The sequence below is a fragment of the Microcebus murinus genome, chromosome 17 (assembly GCF_040939455.1).
Source record: "Microcebus murinus isolate Inina chromosome 17, M.murinus_Inina_mat1.0, whole genome shotgun sequence".
Lineage (NCBI taxonomy): Eukaryota > Metazoa > Chordata > Mammalia > Primates > Cheirogaleidae > Microcebus > Microcebus murinus.
In genome coordinates this window covers 57,094,688-57,121,013 of record NC_134120.1, presented here as the reverse complement: position 1 = coordinate 57,121,013, position 26,326 = coordinate 57,094,688, and the positions used below count along the sequence as shown (strand labels likewise).

Below are 26,326 nucleotides of genomic sequence, written 5' to 3'. Positions count from 1 at the left end.
CTACTTCTAACATGTTGAGAGAATAGATTTTCTTATTTTTTAATCATATACTAAATAAGAGTCAGTAGGGTTTGCATTAGCACCCCAATAAATTAGCACTCCAGTAAATGCAGATACTACATTATAAATGAATATTCATTATCTAGGGTATGAAGTTGACTAGAGAAACAAAAACTGTCATCAAATAAAAACATCTATCAATGAATTATCCACCTATAAAACTAATCACCTGTTTCATCCCTCTAATGAATAATTAACATCAGCTCCTTATCAGACTGTCACAGATAATCCAATTACACAATGCAAATGAGTTGCTAAGTGAAACTGTAAATCTTGCAAAATAAACAGGCACCTAGGAAGCCTTTAAAAAAGTGATACTGGATTGGACAACATGTGATGCAGTAGAACAAAAAAGTAACACTGGAGATCAATTTCAGACAAAGTAGACTTCAGAAATTCTTTGATTACCAGTGATAAAGAGAGTAATTTCATAACAACATAAAAATAATGAAAATAAGATACAACAATACGAACCATGTATATACCTAACAAGAGAGCATCAAAACAAATTAGGTAAAAAGTGACAGAACTGAAAGGAGAAATCAACAATTCCACTATTACAGTTAGAGACTTTAACACCCCTATCAGGCATTGACAGATGCAGCAGGCAGAAAAGTCAGTAAAGATATAGTTAAACTAAACAACAATATTAATCAGCTTGATCTAATTGACATTTATAGACCATTCCATTCAACAACAGCAGAATACACATTCTACTCAACTTACATGGAATATTCAAGAAGACAGACCAAAGAACGGAAATCATGCAAAACATGTTTTCAAACTACAATGGAATTAATATAGAAACCATTAACACAAAGATAGCTGGAACCACCACCCTCTGCCTACCCCAAGCATCTGGAAATTAAACAGCATACTTCTAAAAACCATAGGTCAAAGCTAGGCAGGATTATTTTACCTGTAGTCCTAGCTACTCAGGAGGCTGAGGTGGGAGAATTGCTTGAGCCCAGGCATTTAAAGCAGCAGTGAGCTATGATTGTGCCACTGCACTCCAGCCTGAGTAACACATCAAGATCCTGCCTCTAAAGATAAAACAAAAATAAAACGACTACAGGTCAAAGAAGTCTAAAAAGAAGTTTAAAAATATTTAAGTAAATTAAAATAAAAATACAACTTATCAAAGTTCATGGGATGCAGCAAAAGCAGTGCTTTAGGAAAATTCCTGGCTTTGAATGCGCATGTTAGAAAAGAAGAAAGATTGAAGCTTAATAAGCAGAGCTTCCTCCTTAGGAAACTAGAGAAAGAAGAACAGGCAGAAGAATAAATCTCTAGCCAGGCTAAGAGGGAAAACAAATAATGAATGTCAGAAATGAAAAACGATCATAACTACTGATTCCAGAGACGATAAAAAAGAAATAAAAGAATACTATGAATAACTAACTTTATGCCTACAAATATAACTTAAATAAAATGGACCATGTCCTCAAAAGACACAAACTACCAAAACTAACACAAAGAGAAATAAAAGATCTGAATAACTCTACATTTACTAAAGAAATTGAATCAATTACAACCCTTCAAAAAAAAAGAAAACACCAGGCCTGGGTAGTTTCATTAGTGAATTTACCACACATTTAAGGAAGAAATAATACCATTTCTCTACCATCTCTTCCAGAAAATGAAGGCAGAGGGGAGACAACCCAACTCATTCTATGAGGCCAACGTTACCCTAATACTAAATCCAGCTAAAAATAATCCAAGAAAGGAAAACTACAGACCAATATCTCCCATGAACATAGAAAGCAAAAATCTTCAAGAAAATATTAACAAATCAAATCCAACAACAACTAAACACAATCATACACCCTGACCAAGTGGGATTTAATCCAGATATGCAAGGGTAGTTCAACATTTGAAAATCAGTATAACCCCACCATATCAACAGGCTAAAAAAACAAAACAAAACAAAAAAAAAACTGAAGGAGCCAAAGCATTTGGTAAAATCCAATTCCCATTCATGATTAAAAAAAAAAACAAACTTCTCATCAAACTAGGAGTAGAGGGGAACTACTTCAATTGATAAAGAACATCTACAACAAACCTACAGCTAAAGTCACATTATATACACCGGTGTGAGACTGGACACTTTCCCCCTGAGACTGGAACAAGGCAAAGATGATCGCTCTCACCACTCCTATTCAACACTGAACTGCAAATCATAGCTAGTGCAATAAGATAAAAAATAAAAATAAGGATATATAGTGGAAAGGAATAAATAAAACTGTCTTTATTTGCATATGGCATGATTGTCTATTTACACTATCTAAAAAAATCTGTAAGAAGTCTTTTTGACTCCTGGAACTAATAAACAAATATAGCAAGATTACAGGCTACAAGGTCAATATACAAAAGTCAACTGCTTTTGTATATACTAGCAATGGTATATAGGAATTTGAAGTTAAAAAAAGAATACCACTTATAATAACACCAAAAAACAAAACAAACAAAAAAACACCTTAGGTATAAATCTAACAAAATATGTATAAGATCTATCTATCTACATATATATATATGGAAAACTACAAAACTCTGAAAGAAATCAAAGGTTTAAATAAATGGAAAAATATTCCATGTTCATGAACAGAAAGACTCACTACTATTATCAGTGTTTATCAATATGATCTACAGATTCAACATTAAAATTGCGATCAAAATCCTAGCAAATATTTCTTACATGTCAACAACCTGATTCTAAAGTTTATATGGAAAGTCAACATTTCTAGAACACCCAACTGAAGAACAAGGACTGATATTTGTTGGTGGACTGATACTACTAGACTTCAAGACTTACTATAAAGCTGCAGTAATCAACACAGTGCAGTACTGAGAAAAAAAGGCACATAGATCTTTCACAAAGGAGCAAAACAATTTGATGAAAAAAAAGGATAGATTTTTTCCCCAGTGGTGCTGGAACAACTAGATATCCATATGCAAAAAAATTAACCTAGATACGGATCCTATAATGACTTTCACATAATTTAACTCAAAATAGACAATAGACCTAAATGTAAAATGTGAAACTATAAAATTTCTGAAAGAAAATTTAAGTGATCTTGGGTTTGGCAATGACCATTTAGATACACCACCAAAAGTATGATCCATGAAAGAAAAAGTTGATGTTGGACTTCATTAAAAACAGAAATGTCACTCTGTGAAAGACACTGTTATAAGTGAAAAGACAAGCCACTAACTGGGAGGAAAGGACTTGTATCCAATACAGTCACCAGCCACATGAGGGCAGTTTCAGTCAATGATGGACTGCATAGACGAGGGTGGTGTCGTAAGATAAAGGAACTGAAAAGTTCCTATGGTTTAGATACTGCTTAGTACACACTGCACATACAATTGTGTACAGTACACAATACTTGATAATAAATGATATTACTGGTTTATGAATTTATTATACTGTACTTTTTGTCATTATTTTACAGTGTATTCCTTCTACTTATCAAAAAAAAAGTTTACTGTAAAACAGCCTCAGGCAGGTCCTTCAGGAGGTATCCAGAAGAAGGCATTGTTACCATAGGAGATGACAGCTTCATGTGTGTTATTGCCCTTGAAGACCTTCCAGTGGGATAAGATATGGAGGAGCAAGGCAGTGATATTGAGGGTCCTGACCCTGCGTAGGCTTAGGCTAATGTGTGTGCTTGTGCCTTAGTTTTTAACAGGAAAGTTTAAAAAGTAAAAAAAAAAAAAGATTTATCTTAATAGTAAAAAGCTTATAGAATAAGAATATAAAGGGAAATATTTTATACAGCTGTGTAACGTGTTTGTGTTTTAAGCTAAGCGTTTTTACAAGAGTCAAAACTTAAAAAAATAAAGTTTATTACAATAAACTAAAGTTAACTTATTATAAAGAAATATCTTTTATAAATTTAGTGTGCCTAAGTGTCCTGTGTTTATAAAGTCTACAATAGGCCTTCACATTCACTCACTACTCACTCACTCGCCCACCCAGAGCAACTTCCAGTCCTGCAAGCTCCATTGACAGTAAGTACCCTATACAGATGTATGATTTTTCATCTTTTAAACCATAATTTTACTGTACCTTTTCTATGTTTAGATATGTTGAGATATACAAATACTTACGATTGCTTACAGTATTCAGTATGTTAACATGCTGTAGAGGTTTGCAGCCTAGGAGCAATGCAATACGCTATACCATCTACATTTGTCTAAGTACACTATATACAATGTTCAGTGACAAAATTGCCTAATGACACGTTTCTCAGAATATTTCCCTGTCATTAACCAACACGTGACTGTATACAAAAAATTCTTAAAATTCAACAGTAAGAAAACAACCCAATTACAAGATGGGATAAAGGTCTGAACAGGCATCTTATTAAATAAGCTATATATAGCTGTCTAAATCGATGTGCAAAAAGAAAAAAATAAGATATATAGAAGGAAAATATATGAAAAGATGCTCAGCATCACATCTCCAGATAATTGCAAATTAAAAACAATGACATACATCTGTAAAAAAATTTTTTAAACATACAAACAATGAGCCATCATGACACAATCTATTAGAATGGCTAAAATCCAAAACACTGATGACATCAAATGCTGGTGATGTGGAGTAATAGGAACTCTCATTCATTGCTGGTGGGAATGTAAAATGGTACAGTCACTTTGGAAGAGAGTTTGACAGTTTCTTAAAAAAATATACTCTTACCACATGATCCAGCAGTCATGTTCCTAGGTATTTAACTCAAATGAACTGAAAACTTACATCCACACAAAAACCTACACATGGATGTTTAAAGCAGCTTTAGTCCTAACTGCCAAAACTTTGAAGCAATCAAAATGTTCTCCAATAGATGAATGGATAAACAAATTGTGGTACTTCTATACAAGAGAGTATCATTCAGTGATAAAAAGAAATATGCTATTAAGCTATGAAAAGACATGGAAGAACCTTAAACACATATTGCTAAGTCAAACAAGCCAATCTGAAAAGGTTATTCTGGGAAAACACAGTTTCTCTATACTCTCTACACAACATTTTTGACACTCTGATAAAAAGTTTTCTCCTACCTAATGAGACACAGCACACTTCTGTGACCAGATAATTTGGGAGTTTTCCCCCTATATGCTAAGCAATTCTCTAACTCTCGGAACATCAGTTGGGTGTCCTATAATTTAATTTAATTCTGATACTATCTATCTGAAGACAGTGTCAGATCACACGGGTTAAGGACTCAGCCCAGTAAGGTGGCCCACCAATCACAAGTCCTAGGTTGTGACCTGTGATTCTGACAGATAGGCTATCAATCATGGTTCCTAAGACCCCTCTCCTCAAGTTTGATAATTTACTAGGATGGCTCACAGAACCCAGGAACACTTTATTTACATTTACCAGATTATAAGGGATAGAGATGGTCAGAGGCAGAGGTACAGAAGCTGAGGTTGGGAAGAGTCCAGAGCACAGAAGTTCTGTTCTGGTGGAGCTGGGGGCACCATATGGATGCATTCACACACTGAAAGCTCATCAAATCTCTTGTTCAAGAGGTTTTTTCTTTTTCTTTCTTTCTTTTTTTTTGGGGGGGGGGACAGAGTCTCACTCTGTTGCCTGGGCTAGAGTGCCATGGCAGCAGCCCAGCTCACAGCAACCTCAAATTCCTGGGCTCAAGCAATCCTCCTCCCTCAGCCTCCCAAGTAGCTAGGACTACAGGCATGTGCTAATTTTTTCTATATATTTTTAGTTGGCCAATTAGTTTCTTTCTATTTTTAGTAGATACAGGGTCTCACTCTTGCTCAGGCTGAGTGATCCTACTGCCTTAGCCTCCCAGAGTGCTAGGATTACAGGCATGAGCCACTGCACCCAGCCTCAACAGGTCTTTTGAAGTTTAAACTCCAGCCTCCCACCCAAATCCTTTCCTGAGATTGGTGGGTAGAACTATTCGTTTAATCACTTGACTTTTCTGGTGAGCAGCCCCATCTTGCGGCTATATCTAGCAGCTCTACCGTAAATCACCTCATTAGCATAAAGGTAGGTGTAATCTACAAGGCATATTATAAATAACAAAAAGCCACACCTGCTAAATATAAATTCTTGTTCCTATTGCCTTTCTCTTGAAGTGATTTCCATCACTTAGGAAATACCAAGGGTTTTTTTAGGAGCTCTGTACAAAAACCAAATATTGTAACAAATGATGCTCCTATTACCTTATCACTTAGGACATTACAAAGGATTTAGGAACTCTGAGCCAGAAATCGGAGAAGATGACCAAAAATATATAATTCTTATTATACAGTTATATGTTGTATGATTCCAACATATATGACCTTCTGGAAAAGGCGGAACTACGGAGACAGTGAAAAGATCATATAAAAAGATTGTTGCCAGAGATATGAGGGTAAAAAAGGAATGAGTAAGTGCAGCGTAGGGCATTTTTAGGGCAGTGAAACTATTTTGTATGATACTGGAATGGTGGTTACATATGCATTTGTCAAAACTCACAGAAATGTCTAAAACAAAGAGTGAACCCTAATGTAAACTGTGGACTTTACTCCCCACCTCCTCCCTACTGAATAGGCATCCTATTCAGTAGGCTAAAAGCCACAGGGACCCCAGAGAAACCTTAAAACTGTGTTCCCAGCCAAGACAGGGTGGGAGATGAAACATGCCGATTTATATGCCCTCCCCCGATAACAGCCATCAGGCTTTCTTCTCTAAGGGATAAACAGAAACAAATATCATAATCACTCCTTTTTTTCAGTTTTGATATGACAACTGACCAGCCTTTCTTCCTGATAAGCGAACAGCAACCATCGAGTGGTTCTGAACAATCTAAGAAGGCTGTGCAAAGAGGGTTTTCATGTCCTCTGTTTCACTGTTTGAAGTCAGAGGGCCAAAAACTCTACCCTTGGATCATGCTAAGGCAGCCATTATCTGAACATGGATCCCATGAAGGAGCATGGAGTTCAATTTTGTATGTGAATGTTTCTCTTTTCACAAATATTCATGACTCTTCCTATAGTTTATTATTAATAAATATATATGTATATTCAGCTACCCCCACTCAATATAAATTCCTGTTCCTCTAGCCTTTCCCTTGAAGTACATGCTGTCAGCTTCTGCCTGAGGCTATTGCTTCCCAGCCAGCAACATGACCAGCCTGCAGGCTGCAACCCTTTATAAGAAATAAAGCTCTCCTTTCCAAATTTATGAACCTTATTACTTCTTCAGTTGACAGTATCAATACTGATTCATCAATTGTAACAAATGTACACACCACTGCAAGGTGTTGGTGGAGAAACTGTGGAGGCCTGGGTGGGTATATGGGAACTCTGTAATATCTCTGGTTAATGTTCCTGTGAACCTAAAACTTCTCTAAAAATAAAGTCTATTGATTTTTTTTTTAAAGTACACTGTGGCCTTGCTAAATACAACTGATAATACTGTTAAATTGAGTTTAACCTAACACATAGTGAATTGTAATCTAACTGGATGTGTAAACCTACTCTTGTAACAAGTAGCTGAGTCTCAGCCAATCACAGCAGTTGAGTTTCAGGCAATCACAGGTGGCCATGTTCAAATAAGGCAAACCTGAGCTGAAACCAATCCAGCTGTTTCTGTATCTCATTTCCATTTTCTGTATATCACTTTCCTTTTTCTGTCAATAAATGGTATCCAACCTGGGGGCTGCCCCAGAGTCACTCTAAAAGCAAGCTGGTTCTGGGGTCTGCCTGATTCATGAATTGTTCTTTCCCTAATTAAACTCTTAAATATAATTTGTCTGAAGTTTTCCTTTTAACAATAGTATAGCCTTACCCCGATGTACAGGTATGAGGAAGGAATAAACGTAGACGTCAGCAGGTTTAAACAGAATAAAAGGGGTAAGTGAAGAAAAGAATTCCCTCCAATTACACAAGCTCCCTCGATGTCACCAAATAGGAGGCAATTCACATTTTATTCTTTCAACAGATTAAGAATATCCTAGGATTTATTCCTTTCAATCTCTCTTAATCACATTTTGACTACTGTTTTAAAATCAAATTTAGCTTGCTGCTTAGAGAAAGTAAAGGCATGCGAGTTTGTTTACAGTACTTTCTGTGATCTTAGTTTCCTGCTCCCTAATGCAGGTGATGGCTTCAATTTAATTTCTACTATATAATCCATCTCCTTCAACCTATTCGGCTTTTGGAGCTCTCTAATACTAGAATGAATCACATAAACATGCTGTTGTAAGGATGGAGCCCCTGTTAAATTCTTAATCTTCAGAAAAGGTCAAATTATGCCCCCTAGTGAATTCCTGTGGAAGTACATTAATAATTCATTGATTTCCAGAGCAGTCTTAAATGTCGACGGTACCACTTAAAAAAAAAAAAAATCAATGATTTTTCCAAAATTATAAGGTAAATATATTCATTTACACAAATTATTTATATCTTTATCTCTTTTCAGAGGATCTATGTTTCTATGGTGGTCTGTAATGGTACCATGGATCTAGAATTCACAGTTCCACTTCTACCCCCTTCCTTCTCCCCTCTGGCAGGTGTTATCACATTGCAATGAGAACAGAGGCTTTGCCATCAGAAAGACCTGAGTGCTAAGCCTTTCTTAGCCTTTTCCATAATCCCTAAAATAGGAGTTCAGTAACACTTTTATCACATGGTATTTATGACATTTAAAAGAGATAAAGCATGTTAAGTGTCTAGCATTTACTATGCCAAACCAGTAATTATTACTGGTAGTTCTAGCTTCTTCATCTTCTTATCTATTGATCCAGCTAAGCAAGGTCATATTCTTCCTTCATCTAAACTTTTGCCATTATGTCATGTGGGTGAAACATGTACAATCCTAGTATATGGGAAAAAAACCCTTTTTTTCTCTATACTCTCACTTTCAACACAGAACACTTCTGTGACCAAATATGTACAGGTTCTTCCACACACACACCAAAGCAATTCTCCAGCGGACACCAACTGGGTATCCCATAATTCAATTCAACTCTGACACTAACTCAAGTTAGATCAGATCCCACAGGTTAAGGGCTCAGACCCACAAAATTAGCCCCTACTTCAGACAAATCATAAGCAATAGGCTGTCACCAACACTTCTGAGCTACCAGCTATAAATCAGAGTTCCAACCCTGGGTTTGATTAACTTGATAAATCCCTCTTTCCATTTGATTAATATCCTAAGGCCCACAGAACTCAAGGAGACATTTGTGTTTACTAGTTTATTATAAAGGATATTACAAAGGATACAGATGAAAAGCCAGAGGGAAAAGATACAGAAGGTAAGGTACCCAGCGGCTTTTGGAGCTTTCCATGCCCTCTTTGGGCATGCCACTCTCTCAGCACCTCCATGTGTTCAGCAACCTGGATGTTCATAACGTATTTTGTTCAAGAGTTTTTTAGAGATTAACCTCCTACCCCCACCTTTTCTAGAGATTTGTGGGTGGGGCTCAAAGTTCCAGCAATCAATTCCTCTAATATTTCTAGTGAGTAGCTCCATCCTGAGGCTACCTAGAGGCACTTATTAGCATAGTGCCTCTTGCATAGTGCCAAGCATAAGTTGACTTTAGTCAACTTACTAGCATAGTCTCAGGTGTAAAGGGGGCTCATTATGAACAACATAAGATACTCCAATGACTCAGGAAATTTCCTGAGTCCTAGTTTTAGGAGCTCTGTGACAGGAACAGGGACAAAGACCAAATATATTATAATTGCTTCTTCAGCAATTCACTTCACTGGTCATGTCCTTGACCTTGAAATGACGTGATTCTGTTCCACAATAGAAATCCTGAAAACTACACCATCCTACTTTCTGCAGCCACCTCTATTTGCAGCCTTTACTCCCTTAGTCGTTCTACATTCTAGTCCCAGTGCCTTGCTCCACCCTGACCCTTTTCCCAGTTGAAATCCAACAGGTCCCCCTGCTTCTGCTCTGAACACTGTAAACTGAAAATAAAATCCTAAGCTACCCTTGCTGACTAAACAGATGGCCTCTTGGCCAAGCGGACCCCAGAAAAACCTTAAAACTGAGTTCCTGGCCACGAAGGGAAGGGAGGACAGACACACCTCTTTATATGCCTTCCCTTTTGAAGTTCAGCTACAATTGACCAGTTTAAAACAAAGATCCCAAAACTGACAAAACAAACTCTTTGTGACAATAAGATATGAAATTATTAACAGGACCTAAGGCGATGCAAGGCAAAGGTTACATCACACCTGCAGGCCACCAATTTGCTTAACAGATCACTTTGAATATACTGTGGCCAGCTCTCTGATTAACAGACCCTTTTATCTTAACTCAAGCATTCCTTTCTACCAATACCAAGTCTTTATTTCTTTAAACAATTTATAAATCAAAGAATCTTTGAACTGACAATGGAAAAAAACCCAAAATCTGTAAAATAATTTAAAGAGGTCTATTCTGAGCTGAATCTGTGTGACCACGGCCTGGAGAGCAATGCCCAAAAAGCCTTCAGCAAGTGGTCTCCCTGTGGTTGCATTACAATTTGGTTTTATACATTTCTGGGAGACAAGAATTACATGTAAAGACATAAATCAATACATGGAAGGTGGACATTTGTTTGGTCTGAAATGGTGAGACATCTCAAAGAGGGGATTGCAGGTTATAGATGGCTTTAAAGATCCTTTGATTTATAATTGGTTAAAGAAATGAAGCTTTGTCTAAAGGCTTGGCATATTTTAAGTTAAGATAAGGAAGTCTGTTAATCAGAGACAAGTCATGGGACATATACTCAGACTCAAGTGATCTGTTAAGTAAACTGATGACCTATAGGTATGGTTTAAGCTTTGTATTGCATAGCCTTAGGCCTGTTAATGAATTACAAAGCATATCTCCAAGAAGGGAGGAGGAATGACAAGGCAGGTCTGACCTCCCTTCTCATGGCTAGTAACTCCGCTTTAGGGTATTTCTGGGGTCCCCTTGGCCAAGAGGGCTTTCATTCAGTCCATTTAAGCTGGTGGTCTTAAAATTTTATTTTAGTTCACAGAACCCATCTATAACCTGTAAGCCCCTTCTTCGAGATGTCCTGCCTTTTCTGGCCAAGCCAATGTATAGCTTACGAGTATTGATTTATTATTTTAACCACAATTCCTATCTCCCTAAACTGGTTTTTTATAAAACCAAATTGTAACCCGACTATCTCAGGACCACTTACTCAAGGCTTCGTGGGAGTTGCTTCCTGGGCCAATGGTCACACATATTTGGCTTATAATAAACCTCTGTTAATTATTTTACAGAGTTTGGATTTTTTTTTTCATTAGCAATTCTTTATCCAGCTTAGATTCTACAATGCATTAGTTGAATTACCACCTTATCCTTCTGTAATACCAGTCCACAAAATCCAACCTTTAGCCAGTGCAACTAGTTCTCAATAGCTAAACCCTGCTAATAAAAACCACAGAACTGAGTAGTAAATCAGCGTCAGCACACAGTGATCAGCTATGAATGCTATGTGACAGTCCATCATGGTTTCTGAGCAGATGCCTCTCACCTCCCCTCAGGGACTAGTCCACACCTTTCCCAATCTCTCAAACCTGTTATATTTTACTTTCAGCTGATGATAACTAATACTTTCTAAATCAGATCATGACTCTTCTCTGTTTAAAACTCTCCCATTTCTTTTGGGGTCAAAGCCAAGTCCTTACACTGGAAGAACAGGCCCTACCCACAGTTACCCCTGCCCCCTCTGACTGTATTTATTCTCAGTGTCTTACTCACTTGACAGCTACACCAGCCCCTTGCCCACAAGCTAAAAAGGCTCCTGCTTTATGACTTTTGCACTAGCTGTTCCCCCGTTTGGAACAATCTTTCCCCAGATATCTGCATGGTTAAATCCTTTGCCTTTATCAAGTCTTTGTTCAAAAGCCACCTGCTCTGTAAGGCCTACCTTGACTATACTATTTAAAACTGCAGCACAGCTCCCTTCTGGCCCTGACATCCCAATGTCCCTTATCCTGCTCTATTCCATAGCACTTATCTTCTAAAATCCTATAATTTATATTTATTTACTACTTATGGTCCCACAAGAGTATAGATTTTTCTCCCTGTTTTGTTCCCTGATGCATCCCAGGGCTGGCTGGCACCAAGGAGGCACTCAATAAATGCTTGTTGAAGAAAGAAAATAATAGGCAAGCCTAGGAAAGAGGTTCAGAAGAAACCAAGCCCACTGGCACCTTGATCTTGGATTTCTAGCCCCTCCAGTGCCCTCAGGGTGACTTCCTGTCATAGCAGACCCGAGCTGAGACAGTAGGCGCCATATTGTTTCTCACCCACCATGCACCTCTGTCCTCCCCAGGGAGCCTCAGCCCTTCAATTTTCATCTGGCTCTTCCCACACAAACATTTCCCAACTCTGGCGCCGATGGTGGGAGCCACAGGCAACAGTGCGTTCTGAGGAATCTGTGTGACCCCAAAGTCTGGACATTCTGGGTGGGCTGCCTTCAGGAGAGAGGGACAGAGACGACCAGAGTGCTAGCTTTCTTCCACTCGGACTCTTGACCTCCCCTTCCCCTGCCCCGCCTGTGGCTGCTGAGGGACGACTGAGCCAGGGCTTGCAGAAACTGCTTCCTCTCTTGAGTTGGTGCATCCACCACACTAGGCCTTACACAGACAGCAGGGGTCAAACCTTTCCAGACTGTTTTACTCCCGTTCTGCTCCCCGACCTGTGGCTGGCCAGAGAGACTATAGAGCTGGTGTCCTCAAACTACGGCCCTCCGGCCACATGTGGGTGTTTTTTGCCCATTTGTTTTTTTACTTCAAAGTAAGATATGTGCAGTGTGCATGGGAATTTGTTCATAGTTTTTTTCAAACTGTAGTCTGGCCCTCCAACGGTGTGAGGAACAGTGAACTGGCCCCCTGTTTAAAAAGTTTGAGGACCCCTGCTATAGAGTCACCACGTCAAGGCTTCCATGAAGAATAAGGCTCAGACATTTCCTCAGCTACTGCTGCACATGCCCAGCTACCCTTTCACCCACACAAATCCTGGACCACTGCTATCATTGCTAATTCTCAGAAGAAGTAAACTCAGGAGTTGAAAACATGTAAAATATTTCTGAGACCATTCACTATTTCAAACTGCTGCTCTGGTTTACATGAATTCATGAAAATAACTCCATTTTTTCAGCTTTATCAAGGCAAAAAATTCTACAATCACATTCAAAGACATGGACTAATGACTTCACATGACATTGCAGTAGAAGTTTTAGTTGTGATAAACTAAAAATTGAGAGGTTCTATGCTAAGCACTGTATTAACTCATATACTCCTCACAATGACTCCATGAGGAAATTAAAACACAAAGTTTGGTCAATTATTCAAGGACGATATGGTTAGCAAATATAACCAGGATTTGAACACAGGCTACCTGTCTATGCTCTTAACTGCTGACTACCTAGTCATTTTTCTAGTCAGGTTGCATAACTTGGTGGCCCATGGTTAAGCATGCAGTTTCTAATAAGCTCAGTAGTAAGCCAAAGGCTGTTTCTCAATACACAAGCAGTTATCTGCAGAGGACGGCAAGGTTTTGTTCCAAAATCCTAAGGATCTGCACTGTGATTATCTCCTATAGGGGCTGCCAAAGACTTCAAACACCATTTCAATCTGCCACTGACACTTTAAGCACCACAGGATCCACTGAATCACATGGCCCAAGTGGCAAAGCAGCTTGCACAGCATCCTGAACCTGTTGCAAAGACTTCTTTTGTTCCAGGCCTCACTCAAAAACTAGTAGCATTTTGGGTCACTCAGTAAATGGCCTGAACTAGTACACCCTAATGAGAAATTTATCACCTTCAAAATCTAAAGAGGTCCACTAGTCCTTGTTTCTCTTTTCTTGTTGTAGGTGGGAACATGCCCTACACCATACCACTGGACCCCCAGGAATTTCACTGAAGTGGAAGGGTCCTGAATTTTTGTTGGATTTATTTTCCACCTCCTTACATGCAAATGTCTTTCTAATAAGTCTAGAATAATTGTTACTTCTCACTCACTAGGTCCAATCAACATAATGTCATTAATGTAATGGGCCAGTGTGATGTCTCATGGAAGAGAAAGGCTATGAGGGTCCATATTGGTTTGCTATGGCTGCCGTAACAAACTGAATGGCTTAAAACAACAGAAATTTATTGCCTCCAGCTCAGGAGTTAGAAGTCTAGATCAAGGTATTAGGAGGGTTGGTTCCTTCAGAGGGCTATAAGAAAGAATCTGTTCCAGGCCTCTCTCCTGGTTTTTAATGGTGTGCTGGGATTCCTTGGCTTGTAGAAGTATCACCCCAATCTCTGCCTTCAGGTTCACATGGCATTCTCCCCATGCACATGTCTGTGTCCAAATTTCTCCTTTGTATATAAGGTCATGTTGAATTAGGGGCCCACCCTACTCTGTCTGGTATGACCTCATCTTAACTAATTACATCTGTTAACAACTCTATTCCCAAGGTCACCTTCTGAGGTACTAAGGGCTAGGACTTCAACATAAGAATTTTTAGGGGACACAATTCAACCCATAACAAGGTCCCTGCAGTCTAAATTATGACATAGTACTGGAGAGTTGGTGCGGGGCATCCCTCCGGTAGGACAATGAAGGTATATTTCTGGCACTGTCTGCTGAAAGAAAACTGCTTTTGGTGGTCTTTACTAACAGATACTAAGAAAAAACATTTGGGAGATTATTAGATGCATGCAAGCTCCTAGGTTAATAGTTTAATTTGTGTAAGCAATGACATGACATCTGGAGCAGCCGCTGCAATCAGTCACCACCTGGTTAAATTTATGATAATCCACTGTCATTTTCCAAGATAATCTGTTTTCTGCACAGGCCAAATAGGAGAGCTGAATGGAAATATGGCAGGAATCACCAGCTCCCATCCTTCAAGTGTACTATTGCTATTGGCTTACTATTTTCCTAGGTAAAGGCAGTTCTAGTAGCCTCCACTTGGCCTTTCCTATCACAACATCCCTCACTCCACAGGTCACAGAACAAGTGTGGGGATTCTGCAAGCTGCTGAGTATGTCTACGTCAATTACGCATTCTGGAACTGGGGAAATAACCACAACAGGAGCACAGGGAACCAATGACCCACCGAGAAAGGGCCTGAGCTAAACCTCCATTGACCACCTAACACCAACAAGCCCCTACTCTGAATGGTGGGCCACAGTGACACTTTGAGTGCCTGGAAATAGTGTCAGGTCGGAGTCAAGTGTCCAGTAATCCCTGAAAAGTCTGATTATTTCCTTTTCTCCAGTGCACATTCACCCTGACAAAAGCCACAGGCCCCTTTGGGGATGGCTGGGAAAAAAATTAACAGTATAAATTTTTGGCAGTGCAACGGGGTCCTTCCTCAGAGGGACCCAGCCTTCCCTCATTCAAGGGGTTTTGAGTCTGTAAAATGACTGAAATCTGGGAATTGACTGGGGGACCATGACTCTTTCTCTTGTTAACTCAAGTCAAACTTCTGTTCACTTGACCTAGAACTCTTCTACTTATACCCATCAAGTCACAATTCAGTAGACTCCCCTCCCCATCTGTTTCTCTTCTAAGGACACCATGATCAGCTAGCCAACACTACAGGTCTCAAGAAGTCAGGTCATTTCATTACTGCTTTGACTCCACTATCCATGATGGTACCATGCCACCTAGTGTTGGTTATCAAGGTCCACAATGTGGTCCCTGCCACCCTGGATCCAACTATCCTCACTGCATTTAAGGATCCCCAATCAGTGTCAGCAGTTCCCACTGTGATTTCTGACCTGCAGACAAGAGTAACTGCAGAGTTCTCCATGGATGCTAGGGCTTCCCTCACAAGTTTTGTTTCTCACAGTCATAGTGAAAGGTGTGTCATCTGGATCCTCCCATGGTAGATGAGATCTTTTATGATAAATTCACTCTAACATCCCAATCTCCCTAAGCCTTTGGTTACCTTCTTCCACAGTGTACCAAGGCAGTTTGGTCATTTCAACTTCATTGAGTGTAGACCACCTTTTGGTCCATATTTTAGCTAACCAACCAAACTGTAAGAGCCCTTTCTAATCCCTGGTGGTACAACTTTGAACCCAGAAGCTCTGCTTTGTGAGCCCGTATCAATAAATTATGCTCAATCCAACTTTATGTTCCTTCCATAATAACCCTACACCCTTAATATCCACTCCCATACATATTCACCAGATTTCTGTCTAGATAAATTATAAAGAAAAAATATGCAGTTTTTTTAAGGAGTGTAGTACACTTTCTCCTAGATCACACTTTGTAGTTTGCCTTTCAGGATCTGCTCGACTTGAGTCTAGCAAAGAGGGGTGGCAGGGTAAGTCCTGAACCAGCAGTGTCTTGCAAACCAACTATCCCAAGGGAGGTCATTACACATTCTTCAGGCAAAGCAGGGGTAACCTCTCCAAGCAGAGGTCAAAGGATTGCTTTTACTAGTGAAAAAGACTCAGTAAAATTTAGGGGTTTAATATCCCCAGCTTCATCAGAACATTCCCATGTGGCCCCATTCCACATATGAAGATCCCATTCTTTCCCAATCAACGTAGGCCCTGGTGAGGATGGAAATTCAATTTGCATTGTAATTCAGTCATTTACAGGATGAAACTCTGGGTATGGTTTTCACCAATCTCAGCTCTGCAGCTACAAGGGATAAGGATTTCTTTAGGTCAAACACAAAAAATTTCAGGTCATTTATGTGGAGCTTGAGCTGGGAATTTGAAGCCCTCAGTGAATCTTTTTCTTTCCCCATTTTCTCCAGCACAGTTAGGAACAACCAGCCAATCTCATTTCACTCATTAATTTGACAAACATGTTCTAAAGTATCAAATACATGGTCATCCAGAACCTTGCCTTCTATAAGCAGTAGGAGTATTCAATGGTGGTATTTTGCCTATCTCTACTTACATATCACACCACAGACTATGAATGCCCTCTTTACTGCTGGAAATGGTCATTAGTGCTTTTAAATCTAATCAGAGTAGAGAACCACTTCCAGAAACCCTATAAACCAATTCAGAAAACTCATTCTTAAGATTCTGTTCTCTACAGCCACCCTAAGCACCAAAATCTGCATCAGTCAGGGTTCTTCAGTGACAAAGAAACAATAGGAAAAAATATAGACATGGATGTAGCTATAAACACAAATATCTACCTCTCTCTCTAGACAGATATAGAAATATCATTATTTTAAGGAACTGGCTCACACAGTGGAGAGGGCTAGCAACTCTGAAACGTGCAAGGCAGATCTGTAGACTGGAAACTCAGACAGAATTGATGCTGAAGTATGTATGAGAAAAATTTGTTCTCTAGAACACCTCAGTTTTAGCTCTTACAGCATTCAGTTGATTAGATGAGACTTACCCACATCCTTTACTTCAAAGTCAACTGATTATAGATATTAACCACATTTTCAAAATACATCATAGCAACACACAGATTAGGGTTTGACGAAATAACTAGGTATTATAGCCCAGCCAAATTGAACACATAAAACTAATCATCACACATAGTACGCTTACAGATTTCTCAACCAAATCTTACTTTCAACTGTAGAGAAAACCTTTTAAACAAGAATATTTTATTTGCTCCAAAAAGACAGTAAAATTTCAGTATCGACACTTTGGTGAGGAGAACAGAAGAACAATCCTTCCTCCCAAAACTATTTGGAGGAACAAACCTTCCATAAACCTCTCTTGGTTGCCCCCACAGAACAACAGCATCTGAAGAAGCTATGACATTGTATCTACATTTTAAAAAAAGATTTTGTTTCAAATATATGATCTTTAACTCTACAACAGAAATCACACTTTAAACTTATACTTCTGAGAGAAGTGTTCTCATTTTCTTACAAAGGGGTTAAAATAGATCCCATATGTTCTTTTAAAAAAAAAAAAAAAAACACCTTTGTTAGAGATCCATTCGTTCAATAAGCACCTACTATGAGCCAGGTACTATTCAAGGCACCTGAGTTAGATCAATGCACAAAGTAAAGATCCCTGTCTTGGTGGAGCTCACATTGTAGCAAGATAACATCCTTATATAGCTAGTTTTTCTCTCTGTACATAATAACCCAAGCATTCAAAACACTTCCTGAAAACCTACTACCTGTATGTACTAGGCAACATCCAGGTCTAAGTATGACCTTTTAGCAGGCACTGTTTCAATTATGAGTAGAGTCTGGTCTCTGTAGCCAGACTGCCTGGGTCCAAAATCATGATTCTACATACTACTTACAAGCTGCATGACCTTGGCCAAGTTACTTAACCCTCATGTTCTGTAAAACAAAAATAATCGTAACTACTCTGTTGAATTACTTAAGAATTAAATGTGTGCAAATATGTAAAGCACTTAGCTTGACACAAAGAAGATATCAAAGTACTAGCTATTATTTTAATTTAATTTCCAGAAAAACAGAGATTACTCAGGCAATAATGAGGAAGGGGGATAACACCAATGGTAACTTTTAAAACATTTTTATCCAGCCCATTTACTCCTTATATTACTACTTTCAAGAGTCCTCCCTAGGTAAGTTTTATAAAAACTACAAAATGTGATCTCTGGCCGGGCGCTGTGGCTCACGCCTGTAATCCTAGCTCTTGGGAGGCCGAGGCGGGCGGATTGCTCAAGGTCAGGAGTTCAAAACCAGCCTGAGCAAGAGCGAGACCCCGTCTCTACTATAAAAATAGAAAGAAATTAATTGGCCAACTGATATATATATAAAAAATTAGCCGGGCATGGTGGCGCATGCCTGTAGTCCCAGCTACCCGGGAGGCTGAGGCAGAAGGATCACTCGAGCCCAGGAGTTTGAGGTTGCTGTGAGCTAGGCTGACGCCACGGCACTCACTCTAGCCTGGGCAACAAAGCGAGACTCTGTCTCAAAAAAAAAAAAAAAAAAAAAAAAAATGTGATCTCTATATATCCCATGCACTACTTCAATTCACTGTGAAGTTTGTATAAACACATAGTTAAGAGGCATTTAATCTAACAAAATTTTTTAGAAAATCAAAATCATACTCATTTTCTCAAAAAAAAAATTACAACAGCAATTATCTCAAAAACTTAAGCATCAGAACCAGCAAGTATAGGCAATGTAATTGCCTGGTTCTAATGCCTGGATAAGTATGTAACTATCACATTCAATCTCTAGGACCTATACCTTTGCAGTTGTTAATATTCATGAAATGATGTTAATTCTCAACCTAGCTCACCCCATATAATAAAAACAAAAGCACAGTCCCATGAAACTGATGAGTCTTCCTTATTTGTGAAAAAAATAGGCCTCATTCTTGGTTCAAAGTTTATAAGGAGGTCAAGAATCAAATTGGTATTAACTGATCAACACTTATGTGCTCAACATTCATCGGGTGTCAGGCAGGTGGGAGGGCATGGGTATATGCACAACTAATGGGTGCAGTGCGCATCATCTGGGTGATGGACCCGCTTGAAGCTCTGACTAGGGTGGGGCAAAGGCAATATATGTAATCTAAACATTTGTACACCCATAATATGCTGAAATAAAAAAATAAAAATAAATAAAAGAGGTTGGGCGAGGGAAGTAGGTGTGGCTACAAAGGGCTAACAAGAGGAATTCTTGTAGCTATGGAGATTCTCTATAAACCCATTGTATCAATGTTAATATCCTTGTTGTGATATTATACTATCATTTTATAAGATGTTACCACTGGGGGAAACTGAGTAAAGGGCACAGGGAATCTGTATTATTTCTTACAACTGCATGTGAATCTACGATTATTGCAAAATAAAAAACATACGAAATACAAAAAAAAAAAGAAAAGAGGTCAACAATCTCTGAAGGGCTAATGCTCACAAGTTAGAAGTAATTAGACTGGAAAGTACATGCAAGTCTATTCATTAGTATGACTGTGTCTACCGACAAGGCAAGCTGGAAAAAGACATTTTCAAAGTTGCTTTTAAAGGCAATCAATTTTGGTAAAGAATAATTCAAGATGGATTGTAAATCTGATCAGTTTTACACCCTTACGGTGTGGAGGTGTTGCGGTATAACGATGTTAATGTGTATACACATCAACAATCTATCCACAGGTACAGTTTTGATCCTCATCTCAGTTGAAAATCCTTAACTATGGAGCTTTCAAGTTTCGGTACAGTAGATGCTTTCGATTCCCCAGTAGAAATCTGGGGTGATGGACCAAAAAAAGTGTGTTGTCTCACCTCCACCACTACATACTAAAGTTCAGCCAACACACAGTAAAGCACCCTTACATGCTTCTCAAGCATAGGTATGGGCTGACCCTTCCACCAGAATCTAGCAGATGAGAATGGCCTCCCATAACTTCCCAAATAGGGTGGTAGGGAACGACCCTAAGAAGTAAGATATTGCTCATTTTTAAAACAACTCCGACAGCGGGTGCTTCCGTGCCCTTCCTCAACGAGCTTCCGAGGAAGCGAAGAGTGTTAAAGGTTACCGCGGGGAAACAGTCCCAAAGGCAGGATTTGCCAGAACATTGGCCCGACCGAGAAGGGCAGGGGTGACCTCTTTCGGCCGCCGGGGGCGGTGGGGTCGGCGAGTGTGTATGACCCCTGTCCGGCGGGCGGACATCACCACAGTTCCAGGAGCAGCGCGCGCCAGGCAGTTGCCAGGTTCGCACCCCGGGTGTGACCCGGGGTCTGCTCCGACACACGCCGGGAGTTGAAGGTGCCCTCTGGACCCCTCCCGCTGCCCCGCAGGGCCCAAGCTACCTATTGGATCGTCGGGACCGACGCCGCTTCCCGCCGCACAGGCCGGACGACAGGTCCTCGGATACCACAGCGGTGTCACTCAGGAGAGCGACCTGGCGAAGCGCGGGACAGGGCGCCGGAACCCTGGGGCCGCAGGCGGACACTCGCCCCTCTCGCCCCAGGCCCCGCCAACCGCGCCCACTACCAACGTGCTAGCGACTGCCCGTGCCCGCTCGCCGCGGCCCTTTGCACGCCGCCGCGCGCGGCACGACGGGAATCGTAGTTCCGGCACTGAGGACGTGCGTCCCCCCACGCTCCGCTAGAGCGGCGGCACGTGATCCGCGCACTCCCCGGAAATTACGTAACAAGACGTGCGTGGCGCAGGGCCGCTGTTTCCGCAAACAGAATCGTGTGTGGCTGTGCTGGTGAGTGTGCGGCTGTAGCTCTGGCCCTTTTTCTCTTTGTGTTTGGTCCGTCGGCCGCCCTTGAGGAGGGTCTCTCCAACTCCTGCCGAGGGCTCTCTTCGCACTGGCCCTGTGTCTTCAGCACCCGTCGCGTGGGGGTCATTGTGCCCTCAGCCCGAAGCAAAGTGGGAACTACTTGGGGTGGGCGGACGCTGATGCTTGCGAGCCTAGGGTGGAGAAGAAGCCTGAAGAGCTGCTTCAGCTTGCGCCCCAGGGCGCTCGGCAGTGGGCGGGAGACGGGTGTGGAATCCGAAGGTTTGTCTTGAGCGGCGCCTCGGCAACCTGAACGCGAAGTTGAATAAGAGGCCGCGCCAATGACGGAAGGGGGTGAATTTGGCTCGAGAACCCCTTTCTCGCCTCTGTTGCTTCGCCTTGGGCCCCCGACTTAACGGTGAAGCTATTGGGTGGAGGAGTAGAGCTTATTCTGTTTGAGCGTTTGTCTGGCGGCCCTGCCCCCAGGCTCGGTCTTACCTCGAGAAACTGAAATGTTGGAGAGACATGGCTTGCTTCAGGGGTGTGAATGGAAAGCCAGGTCTAAGTGCTCATATGGTCATTTATCGCATATCTGTCTTGATGTGAAGCTAACATCTTTTTAAGCTCCCTAGTTGAGGATTCTGAGGGACAGCTCTCTGACGTTCGGAGTGTTTCCATTTTTCCACTTTGAGTTCGCCCCTCCCACCACCACTTTTAAAATTAGTATGTAATGTAAATATTTTGGGAGTACATGTGATTTTTGATACATACATACAAGGTGTAATGATAAAATCAGGGTAATTGGATGTCCATCACCTCAAACATTTATCTTTATGTTGGGAACATTCCAGTTCTTCTCTTCTGGCTATTTTGAACTATTCAATAAATTATTGTTAACTGTGTCCATCCTACTGTACTATCGAACACCAGGTTTTATTCCTTCTATTTAACTGGGGTTTTTTGTGCCCATTAACGAATGTCTTCATCCTTCTACCCTTCCCAGCTTCTGGTAACCACCAGTCTACTCTCCATATTCAATGAGATCCACTTTTCTAGTTTCCACATATGAGTGTGAACATGCCATATTTATCTTTCTGTGCCTAGCTTTTTTCATTTCACATAATGACCTCCAGTTCCATCCATGTTGTTGCAAGTGACAAGATTTCATTCTTTTTTGAGGCTGAATAATATTTCATTGTGTATATATACCACATTTTCTTTATCCATTCATCTTTTGATGGATACGTTGATTTCATATGTTGGTTGTTGTGAATAATGCTGCAGTAACCCTGGGAATGCAGCTATCTCTTCTATGTACTGATTTCCTTTCTTTTGGATATATATCCAATAGTGGAATTGCTGGATCATATGTTAGTTCTGTTTGTAGTTTTTTGGGAATATTCATACTGTTTTCCACAGTGGCTGCACTGAATTACATTTCCACTAACAATGTACAAGCATTCCTCCTTTTCTGAATCTTGGCCACGATCTGTTATTTTTTTGTATTTTTAATAAAAGCTGTTTTAACTGGTATGAGATGATGTCATTGTGGTTTTAATTTTCATTTCCCAGATTAGTGATGTTGAGCCTTTTTTCATATACTTGGTGTCTATTTGTATGTCTTCTGTTGAGAAATGTCTTCAGATTTTTTGCTTATTTTTTAATTAGATCCTATTTTGCTATTAAATTATTTGAGTTTCTTATATACTCTGATTGTTAAACACTTGTCTGATGGATAGTTTTGAAAATGTTTTCTCCCATTCTGTAGGTTGTCTCCTCACTCTACCAATTGTTGCCTTTGCTGTGCAGGTTTTTAACCTGGCATGATCTACCTCATTGGTCTATTTTTGCTTTTGTTGCCTTTGCTTTTGAGATCTTACTCAAAACATCTTTGCTCAGACTGATGTCTTGAAGTGTTTCTCCAGTGTTTTCTTTGAGTGGTTTCATAGTTTCAGGTTTTAAATTAAAGTCTTTAATCCATTTTTATTTGATTTTTGCATATACTGAGAGAATATGGATCTAGTTTTATTCTTCTGCAAATGGTTATCCAGGTTTCCCAGCACAGTCTACTGAAGAGACTGTCTTTTCCCCAATATGTGTTCTTGATGCCTTTGTAGAAAATGAGTTGGCTGTAAGTGTGACACTCAGCTTTTAACATTCTTATCCATTTCTGTGGTCTTGTGGAATGCTTTGTCATTTATTCTGACTGAATCAGTTATGTTTTTATGATATCACATCTGTGAAAATAGTGACCTGTGTAAGTAATATTCATGCTTAAATCCCAGTACTAATTTTAGGCAAAGGTTACAGCTAGACATGATATGTAACATTGCCTTTTTTGAATTTAAAAACTAATTTCTATTTTCTTACTAGGAAGTAAGTGGCAGAGGAGGAGAAATAGGGGTTTGATATTTGGAGCCAATTTTCCTAGATAATCATTTTAAGTAGTTATTCTGCAAATTACTTTTCTGATTTTTGTTGTCTGATTCAATTCTTCCTATTTGGCACCTTTGGGTATTTTGTTACCTCAAATGGGGGACTGGTGAAATCTATTAGAACTTAAAACTCTTCCTCATTCATAAGGACTTTGTTTTTTACCCTTTCTTTCTTTTTTTTCAGTTTTTTAATTTCTTGTTTTACTTTAAAATTTTTATTTCCTTTTTACCACTATACTAACGAGAATTACCTATTTCTTTCAGCAACTTGATTTAGTATCATTCTTTTTCTTTACTCAAAAGCAAAAGGCTTTTTTTTAAAAAAAAAAATTTCCTCTTCATAACTTTCAGGTTGTGAATTCAATCTGAATTTGCTGAATCTCACTGATTTGCTTGGACTTTTGCTTTTCGTTTTCTCCAGTTGATTGGATTAATACAGCCTAACATTTTAATAGTGGTGTGTAAGCTGTAAGCTTCTTGAAAACATAATTCACATTGAGTTCCTCTATAGTAGAGGGTCAGTAAATTTGTTGAATTACTTAATAAATGGACTACCTTGACAATTCCTATTCAATAGATCAGTTATTGCCCTCTCCCTCCCATTTTATGCATAGGTCTAAGAACATATTTGAAAGAAACTTACTGGTCATTAAACTGCAGGCAGAATCTTGAAACTTATCTAAAGCCATTTCACTCTCTACCTAATTGGGACACCAATTATGAAATATTTCAGAAGTCCTTGCTGTAAATTCCCAAAGGTTCTGTTCTTGATGCCCTTAGTGTCCCTACACCAAAAGAAATACCTAACAGTTCCATTTATTAAGTAGTTTACTCCAAAGAATTTAAAAGAATTTATTTAACAACTTTGTGTCTCTTTAAAAAATTAGTATACATAAATTGGGGGGAGTAATATTTGTGCTTAATTCTTAACTGCAATTCTTTACTAATGAAATGTACTCACTTATTGGTACTGTACAGCTTCAAGCCTTGAAATCAAATTAGACACCACCACTGCATTTCATGTTTCACCTTGATTTTCTGTGATAGCACCAAAATCTCAGTTGCACAAAGTTATGTCATTGAAAGGAATGTAGAGCAATCTACTCAGTTGAAATGGTGCTCTACTTGAAGCTAGTAGTTTCTGTGATATCTTCCAGATGACAGATCCTGATGCATATATATGTTATAGTCCCCAACACACAATTTGGGAACCAAGGCTATAGAGTAAAAAGAAGAGAAATGGAACTTGTATTTGTATATCCCCACTGTATTTGTCAGTTTTAATGCCAATAGTTACTTTTACAAATAACATTGTAGAATCTGGGGGGATTATAATTAGTACCGCCATATTAATAAATTCATACATAATATGTATCAGTTAACATTTTTTAATATTCTCTCTATAATGAGGTTTTTTTAAAAATCCTAGTTAGTTGTGGAAATTAAATTGTAGTTAAAATTGTTTTAAAGTCTTAGTGTTTACAAATATCAAATTTTTGCCATTCCAGTGTTAGTGTATGAAGTTTTGCCATCAATTTAAGTAATCAACAATGGAAAAGCCTGCAAATGCAGAGGAATATGAAAAGATGTCTCGTGAACAGGCAAAATCCTCCGTAAATTCTGAAACAGAGTCTTCATTTAGTATTGATGAAAATACAACAGCTTCTGGGATTGGGCTTTCTGAACAGCCTCCTATCTGTGAGCTAGCAGACACACCAAAAAAGAGGAAAGAGTTTGAAGATAATCTTTTAAAGGAAAGTTCCAGTTGTGGGGAAGACACTCCATCCAAGAAAAGAAAACTTGATGCTAAAATTGTCCCAGAGGAAAAAGGTTCTGGTGATGATGAAGGCATGTCAAAGAAAAGAAAAAGAGAAACTGATGATGTTCTCAAAGATGAACCTTCCACTGGAGATGGCACTCAAAAAAAGAGAAAAATAGAACTTGAGGATGTTTCTGAAAAGCAGAAAGTATGTTGAATCTATTTTATTTGTAGTAGAGTATGTTCATTTGAAATGTATAGAGCAGCGGTAGAATAGTATGTTATTTTAGCACTCTTATTCTACTAGAAACTTGAAAAACCAGTGTTTATAGTTTGCTTTTTCTTAATGTTTTAAAAAAGCCGAGAATATGAGGTCCAAGTGATTTACCCTTTTCCTTTTTTATTAGGTATTCATCTCTATCTAAAGAAGTTAAGGTTATCACTTAAAATGATAAATTCCAAAATCATACCCAGCTTTATATCCCTTTATTAATATAATTCCTTAAACTATAATTGTTTCCAATTTATTTATGTATTTTCCGTACAGGTTTAGTTCAGTGGATGCAAATGCCTGATATTTAGCAAGGATGTTATAGAACGAGGGACAGCAAGTCATTTTCATCTGGGAATACTGTATTAGAAAGGAATCTGAGGCAGAATCTGAAGTTGGAGGAAAAGAGTACTTTAATGAATGTGTAAAATTCTACCATTGGCCCTGAAGAGGAAAGTGGCCAGTAAGCCAGGCTTTTGTTGTTTGTGGAGTGCGAATCCTTGTAACGGAGGGGCACTTGTATTTTACATGCAGTTTCCAAATTTTTATTAGCAGAACCATAGGTAAAAGAGTAGGCACTTCTTTGGCTGAAGAGGGAGGTGGGAGAATCTGAAGCCCTTTACCTAATAGCATTTTTACAGTGTATCTAGCTCCTCAAGGAACACAGATTAAAAAT

The 26,326-nt window shown here is 39.3% G+C and overlaps 2 protein-coding genes across 5 annotated transcripts in view; one reads left to right on the top strand and one right to left on the bottom strand.

The window, feature by feature from the left end:
* FAM210A (family with sequence similarity 210 member A) overlaps positions 1-21,009 on the bottom strand; it is a 39,759-nt gene extending 18,750 nt beyond the window's left edge. For 2 of the 3 annotated variants that reach the window (XR_012912819.1, XM_012746208.3), the window contains exon 1: positions 20,770-21,008. The gene's annotated coding sequence lies outside the window, so the exon portion shown is untranslated. Of the gene's footprint in view, positions 1-20,769 lie in introns of all 3 variants that reach the window. The other variant, XM_012746212.3, reaches the window with a different exon arrangement.
* A 66-nt stretch (positions 21,010-21,075) lies between these two features.
* RNMT (RNA guanine-7 methyltransferase) overlaps positions 21,076-26,326 on the top strand; it is a 57,954-nt gene continuing 52,703 nt past the window's right edge. Inside the window, exons 1-2 of one of the 2 annotated variants that reach the window (XM_075993691.1) lie at positions 21,076-21,173; positions 25,129-25,587. In XM_075993691.1, the coding sequence (XP_075849806.1) occupies positions 25,171-25,587 (417 nt within the window). In that variant the 5' untranslated portion in view covers positions 21,076-21,173; positions 25,129-25,170. The remainder of the gene's footprint in view (positions 21,174-25,128; positions 25,588-26,326) is intronic. The other variant, XM_012746203.3, reaches the window with a different exon arrangement.